The sequence below is a fragment of the Lycium ferocissimum genome, chromosome 5 (assembly GCF_029784015.1).
Source record: "Lycium ferocissimum isolate CSIRO_LF1 chromosome 5, AGI_CSIRO_Lferr_CH_V1, whole genome shotgun sequence".
NCBI classification, from domain to species: Eukaryota; Viridiplantae; Streptophyta; class Magnoliopsida; order Solanales; family Solanaceae; genus Lycium; species Lycium ferocissimum.
The window spans coordinates 528,363-536,225 of NC_081346.1; the positions used below are offsets into that span (position 1 = coordinate 528,363).

The following is a 7,863-nucleotide window of genomic DNA, read 5'->3' on the forward strand; positions in this document are numbered from 1 at the left end:
CTTCTACTTCACACCTAGAAATGCACTCTTCTTATAGAGATAAACGCATTTTCATATCTTCTTAACACTAAAAATTTTGAAAGAGAAAGTCAGAATAAATAGAATTCGTAAAGTTAGACTAAATAAAATTAGTACTTTCTTCTTAATACAGATTATGAAGAATTTGAACAGAAAATATATATGATTGATAAAAAATCATTATCAACAATTGTTCTTTATGTATATATAGTAAATGCTGAATCTCGTTAACTTCTTTGTGTGTTTTACTTTTTTTAAATTTTAAATCACTTAATAAAAATTTATGGCTCCAGCACTACTCTCTGTGTGCGTCTGTGTTTGGGGGAGGGGGGGGGGGTGTTGGTTTGGGTTCATGAAAAGTGCTAATTGATCATATGACGATGGTCTTCAAAGGGATGGGGATCTGCGCTTTTAAGCACACCGATTTCAGAACGCTTTTATTTCTTTAATAATAGCAAATTAGCAATAACGCCAAACAAAAAGTGAAGACTCTGCCTCCTCCTTCCACAAACATTTTCCAAGGCTGCATCAGCAGAAGGCAGAATATAAAATATTAGAGCATCTTTTTGACTTGCAAATACTCTGAACCTTTTTACACAAGCCTTATAAGCTACACGTATTAATTAAGACAACTAAGAGGAATAAAAAATGAATTACACCTATCGCCCGGTGCCAAACCCAGTGGAAATTTACAAAAATGATACCATAACAACAACTACATTTCAATTTCAAACAAGTTGTTATCAACTTTATGAATTCTCAATAACTGTATTGCATTGTTATCAATTGTAAAGAAAATGCTCACTTGCCATACTAGTACATTTAAGCTCATCTAAGACCGCAACCAATATAAATATTGTGAACTGTTCTTTGTGAAACCACCAATACGATCAAACCTCCCTATAACAGTGTCATTTGTTCCGATTTTTTCGGCTGCTATAGCGAAATTTTATTATAAAGAACATATAATATTACATAACTGAAAGATCGGTTTAGGAAACTCGATTGTTATAGTTAAATGTTATAGAGTGAGTAGCTCGCCCGTGAAGCAACAGCTTTAAGGTTCGTATTTGAAACCCAACAAAATGGTAGCACAAAAAGTAGTTAAAGGGAAGGCCAACTAGCACCAACCCATTTAAAACAGCTTCAAGAGGATTAGAATAAGATCAAAGCAATTCTTAAGGGATGAAATCAAATCTTCCAATATCAAAAGTTAAAAGACTATTATAATAACCACCTCCTCAGGCTTCCACATTACATAAAATATTATCACGTGCCAGGTCACATGATCACTCTGAAACTTTCTAACAACTTATCTGGAAATCAGAGTTCCAACACAGAACAGTCAAAGGAACATCACATGATCCCACTAGCATTGGATCCTTCACAACACATTCAAATATCAAATATAAATCTCATCACCTCAGCTTCAAAGCTAACAAATCACTATAACCTATTACTTACTATCTTAATCACCTCATATTTCACTCACCCTGCAGCAGAAAGTACACCATTAACATCCTTCAACTTAATTTACAGCATGAGTATGAAGAGCCATTCAAGAATACTAGCTGCTTTTGTTCTAGCACTTCTCTTGATTCTTAGCTCAGAGTCCAATGCTGCACATGCAGCTCGCTTCCTCATCAGTAAAGAGTATCCCTCTGCGAAAACTTCAACATCACAAACACTCAACGGTCTGCATGCAAATCAGAAGAAACCATACAAGAAAGTTGATTCAAGCTTTAGAAGAATACCTCCAAGCAGATGGAATCCTATACAAAACAAGTAATTTCTGAATCCAAAAGTGTTCATGACTTACCTCCATAAGCAGTTTTCTCAGATATCACATTCTTGTACCAGGTTCAAGCCTCCGTAGGATGACTAAACCTCAGCAAAGAACAGTCCCTTCAAAGCAATTTCTTCATTCAATATCAATGTAGTTTGATAGTACAAAGTTAGTTTTCACTATCCAGTTAGGATAGTCACTTGCAGCACAAATACAGGATCCAAATTTGTTCTTTGGTAGCTATGAAATTTGTTGTTAGATGTATTTCCCAAAGTTTTATAGATGTGAATACTATTAACTTTTTCATATCTGTGCATTTATGAACCAACCATTTAAACTTACCAATGAAGAATTTAACTAGAATGAAGAACAAAAATTGCATGAACAACTAAATCAAGTGTATTCGGCATCCAATAAAAGTTCCATGCCTTTCTGATCAAACAACAGAAAGTGCCCAAAACTGATCATTCAGAGTAATGAAAAATTGAATAAAGAACCTATAAACATTACAGTTAAACTTTCATCTTCTTTCTTTGAGATTCTGACTCTCCATCTTTCCTATGCTTTTTCTTCTCATCTTTAGACCTTTTCATTTTTTTTGAACCCTGATGAGCCAAAAAGGGGGTATTGGAAGTTTTGGCAGAAGCCAAAGTCGTCTCAATCTCTTTTCTAATGTCTTTTAACTTTCCTGGCTTTGATTTGGAAACAGTATCAGCAAGAAAGCTCTCCTTTTTAAATGGCTTTCTGACAGACTCATTTGATTTGGTTTCCGTTGGTCCAAATGTAGCATAAAATTCTTTGAGAGCAGATTGTTGTGAAGCTTGTCTTGACTTCCACTGCTCAGGTTGCCTTGCAAATCTATCATGACAGAAAAGGAAGCCAAATAAGTACAAGAGAAACCAGGAAAGTTCAACACAACTTTAAATGAGTCCGTCAGAATAGTTTCCTAAGGTCTTCCCACTGTTAATTTGCACTTTTCCAATAAAGATGAGTGTTTAATTACAGCATGTAATCTCAAAGTTTAGAAATGCTAATGTCTTTTTATAACCAAAAACGTTGCTAATAGCGGCAGCTCAAACTGCCACAAAACATAATTTGCCCATCTCTGTAGGCGTCCATTCAGATGCTAATGTTAATGCTAAACAACATGTAGTAACTAAATTATAAAGAATAAGAAACAGGCATGCTTGGATGACAAGAAACAATAATCTCAATGTATCTAGCACTTTGTGACACAAACAAGATTAAAATGCATAAAAGATAGGAGTTATGACACAACATATCCTGGATCAGGAGAAAATGTGTTCTCAGCCACAGGGCACCATAAATTCTGCCCTTAAGCTACATTAGATAGTGGAAACAGGGGGTGGGGGGGTAGTAAAAATGGAAACGAAAGCCTATAGCTTACCCATCAATATCGAGTTTCCTCAGTAGATAAGGTCCCTGCTTAGTCTTGGATAGCTCTGCTTGGAGAGGTAACATTTCCGACACTATTGTCTCTCTCAGATTCAAGTTACTAGCAGTGAAGCACTTTTCAACTGTAAATGAACCAAATGGATGCACTGAGAGCTCACCAAAATGTCCTCGAAGCCTTCAAGTTACAGATCATCATTATTAGCAACTCAACAATATCATTTCCAACTTTAAATGGAGCAACAAAAGTCTGTGTCATACATACTTGGCAACTAACTTCCTCTTTTGCTTTGCCGATATATTTGAGTTGAGAAAAGATTCAATGACCCGTGAACCACTAGGATCTTTCGATGCCTCAAGAACTTGATGCTCTTCCAAAGATGTGATACTAGTAACATATATCTGTATGAGTTCCTGTAGCGTATCAAAAAAGATTAATCATGCTGACAGTAACACTTGACTAGTTACTATAATGGCAATACAATATAGGTTAAATATAAGATACACAATAACTAAGCACTGGTTTTGAAATAATAGAAGATATAAGTAAGAGTAGAAGCAAACAAGCTAGGTAGAAGACTTCAGATGTCAGACCTAAGCTAAAGACTATCAACATAGTAATGGAAGAGGCAGGGGGTGTTGGAAGAGGTGAATATGTGGCATAGACATGCATATACATAGAATCAAATTCAAAAGAAGAATGAGAAAAGGACACATACACTGGGAAGTCTAAATATCGACTGCAGAATCAAAGATCCAACTACATGGATCTTTGTTCCATGTGGCCAACTCCAGTTAGATTTGTCTCTTGAGCAAAAGAAATTTTCAAGAAATAATATTCGGGGGACGATACACTTGGGAAACTCATCTCCTGTGCATACAGCGGCAGCAATAGCCTGACAACACTGAAACCGAGAAGACACAAGGAAAGCAAAACATTCAGCCGATCCTTCATTCCTTATAGTAAACATAAATATTTTTCAATATATGAAGGAAATGAAGACAAAAAAAAATATTTCATTCTCAAAAAAAAAAAAAAAAAAAAAAAAAAAAGGCCAAAAAGAAATATTTATCCATAAACGAACTGAACACTGGGTAAATGAATATTTCTTTTGATCAGATAAAATAAATTTTATTCAAATCAGCACCAAGATGGTACTATGAGAAGTAAAAAACAGCTTAGCAGAATTCCTCTCCTATTTCCTCATATCATCCAAAATGAATATCTAGAATGTTTGAACACAACATAGGGAAATATAAAGTGTGACCTTGAATATTCACAACAAACCTCATGTTCATGGCTGTGGAGTCTTTGAGTTGAAGCAAGGACAGAAGCAACAACTCCAGTCTTTCCCATTTCAAAAAGATCGTGAAACTTTGTCCCAAGCTCCTCCCAGATCACGCCCATCTTGTAACAACAAAAGTGTGTGAGTGAGACTATAAACCAACATATGATTAAACATGAGAATCAGTTGACAAAACCTATTTCAAACTATCAGTATAATGTTTAGTCAGATAGTTTAATGTGCAATGAAAATAGAAGACATGCCTTAAAGGTCATCTGACGCACTGCATACTTTTTTTTTTTTTTTTGATAGGTTGGCGCACTGCATACTGATTTTCATATCTACCAACATTTGGATCTAAATGAACTTCTTAAGGTTGTTAGACTCAATTTTACTGGTCCTTACGTTTATCTTATACGAAAGCAATATTCCTAATGTTGAAGTTTGAAAGGCCTTACATGATCCGGACTTTTGGCGTGAGATGCTAAAGCCTGCACGACGAAGTTGGCACAGTGATGAGTTGACATCCGAAACAATGACTTCCTGAAAACTTCCATTAACAATTCATTGTACAATGTTTCAGGAGCAAATTCCAGGATGGCCTGCAATATTGTGCATTAAAACGTTAAACAAGTTCTAGCAAGGAGAAAAGCTGACAAGGTAGAAAGCATTGCAGCTAAAAGAAGCAGAGTAAATCATCATGTCAGAAACCTTACAACATCTCTATGGACCAAGGCTTCAGCTGATTTTACAGAAAAAAGGGGGATTAATGTTGACAAACCACAAAGAACTTATGCTGATATATATTAGCACAAAGCCCTCTTCTGAGGATTAACATTTTCTCTAAGCTTTTCTTTCAGATGGTTGGATTGTGTAACACGTCCAACCATCCTCTATATATACTAGATTGCAGATAGAATGCTGATATGCTAAATATATGAGTAGGCAACTAATTCAGCTGGAATTGTTTAAAACTGCATGACTGTGGGCTCATAACAACTGAGTGTTTCTGCAATCTACAGGCCACGACAATCACTGTGGGGCAGCATAGTGGGAAACTGTTGGTCAAGCATCTAAAGTAGATGCTGAATTGTACTATAGTCCTTTTTTAACAGGAGAATTGTACTAAAGTCCTACCACAAAATATCCAACTGTTCCATTCAAATTAGATTGAATTATCACTATCTTGATAATACCATTAACAAAAGTGGAATACGACCATGTGCAGCATACAGATAGATCCCATTAGAAGGAGCTCTTAAACCAGTTAAATATACAACAACCACTGTTGGAAAAGCAAATAGAAGGGGGCAGCCCGGAGCAATAAGCTCCTGCTACGCGCGGCGTCCGGGGAAGGGCCGGACCACAAGGGTCTTTTGTACGCAGCCTTACCCTGCATTTCTGCAAGAGGCTGTTTCCACGGCTCGAACCCGTGACCTCCAGGTCACATGGCAGCAACTTTACCGGTTACACCAAGGCTCCCCTTCTGTTGGAAAAGCATATACAGAGAGGAAACATAAACAGACATCAACAATATTTTACCTCCATTAAGTGACTGTATGCAGTTTCTTCCACTAGCCTTAAAATGTTTCTTATGGTTTTTCCTTCTAACAAGTTTCCAGCATTGGCGCTTTCAGTGCTGCTCCCAAGAAGAACTTGAATTAAGTACAACAATTCCTGTTCATTTCCAGCCAATACTTTCAAAGCAGTCTGCAAATAAGAGCGTAAATTAGTTATTGCTCATTGATATGTAATTCGACAGTTGTGGTTTAAACTAGTGGCCTTAAACAAGATATGAATCATTAGTTGGCATACAAACATTTATTAGAAGTGTTGACATAGTCGTCTCTATCATCTTTTGCATGTTTACATACTGTCAGCAAAAGACTGATGTAAGAATGGAGCCTGGGATCATAAATTATATACCTGCAGAACTAAACTGCTGAATTGATTAACTTGAAGTGTCGAAATGTCTTTGCTGGCAGCATTTAACAACTCTGACACGAAATTTTTAAGCAACTTAGGAAATATTTGCTGAGACTTCGGTGGGCCATGGTCTTTTGCATGAGGCGCCTTGAGATTCAAGCGTTCAGCCAAGCCAACTGATGACTTTGAGGAATGGAAATCTTCTAAAGGCACCCCTTTAAATAGGCAAAGAAGACTCCGAAGCACGTGAGATCCATGGCAGTTGCACATTATATCAACAGGATTGACAACAATTGCCTGACACACAAATATAAAAGAGCCAATGAACAATCAAGTTAAGAACCTGGATCATGTAATGACCAACAAATTATATTCACTTTTTATTCTGATCCGCTGTGACAGTTCCCTACGTTAAATCTTGTAGCAGATTTATAGAAGGGCTTTCACATAGAACCACAAGAGCGAAAAGGGTTATGCAAACAACTAATATGTTCTAATGCAAACTATGAAATAGGACAACATTACATTACAAACAATGAAGACGACACTATTTCATACCTTACAGATTTTAGTCAAAGCCTGTTCAATCAGAGAATGGTTCTCATTATCCTGAAGGTGAAACGATAGAGATTTTAAAGCTGTTTCAACCACATGAGAACCTGATCTATCAGCTGCAATATGAGAGAAATTCTTTGCACAGCTCTGAAGGAAACTACAAAGGTGATCCAAAGAACAGCCTTCAAGTAGAGTTTGCAAAGTATGGCTTATTATATAATCAGTTGCGAGTTCTGCTTCTTTCCCTCTGGTTTCTTCCAATGCATTTCCACAAATGACAGACCGCTCCTCTGGGTCAATTTCTGTACCTTCTATGACGTTAGCAATCTCCGCAAAGTATTTTGCAGTCTCGGGATCAATCTGCTGTCTACATAAGAATTATAACAAGGTATGAATGTTTCACATTGCAATGTTCGAAAAAGTTCATTTAATAAAATTGGTAATGACGAACCAAGTATCTGAAGCAGTTAGAACCTGAGAACTGATGTCTGTGGAACCGGGGTTGTCGTTTTGTCCTTGCGGGGTCTATTATTGTCATTGGCATTCCCTCCACATGCACTTTCAACATTATGGTCAGCATTAACTCCAGCATGCTTTTTCGACGACTTTCGGCCCATAGTTCTTTTCCTTACTCCCTGATTATTCGTTTGATCCTCCCGAGCAGTTGGTTGCTCCCTCAAATCACAGCCTTTATGTTTTCTCAAAACTAAAGCACGTCGACCTACAGAAACCATGGGTTTTTACACTGCAATGCTTGCCCGTATTAAACTAAGATTCAATAGCATACTCAAACAAATGCTTAAGAATTATCTTTAACCCACAAAAAAAAAAAAAAAAAAAAACCAGGTTCCTTGTACCGTCAAAGAACCAAATTTTAGT

General features: G+C 36.7%; 2 protein-coding genes across 2 annotated transcripts; one reads left to right on the forward strand and one right to left on the reverse strand.

The window, feature by feature from the left end:
- The first annotated feature begins 1,371 nt into the window (after positions 1-1,371).
- On the forward strand, positions 1,372-2,017 carry LOC132055260 (uncharacterized). The gene is made up of 2 exons (XM_059446986.1): positions 1,372-1,803; positions 1,879-2,017. Exons 1-2 carry the CDS (start codon positions 1,379-1,381, stop codon positions 1,892-1,894), a joined length of 441 nt encoding a protein of 146 aa, XP_059302969.1. The 5' UTR covers positions 1,372-1,378; the 3' UTR covers positions 1,895-2,017.
- Positions 2,018-2,213: 196 nt separating this feature from the next.
- Positions 2,214-7,764, reverse strand: LOC132055259 (pumilio homolog 23). Its single transcript, XM_059446985.1, has 10 exons — positions 7,459-7,764; positions 6,988-7,351; positions 6,430-6,726; positions 6,046-6,213; positions 4,962-5,105; positions 4,506-4,625; positions 3,937-4,122; positions 3,483-3,631; positions 3,213-3,395; positions 2,214-2,662 (listed from the first exon to the last, which is right to left on the reverse strand). The coding sequence occupies exons 1-10, from the start codon at positions 7,716-7,718 to the stop codon at positions 2,317-2,319; spliced, it is 2,217 nt and encodes a 738-aa protein (XP_059302968.1). The 5' UTR covers positions 7,719-7,764; the 3' UTR covers positions 2,214-2,316.
- Positions 7,765-7,863: the final 99 nt, after the last annotated feature.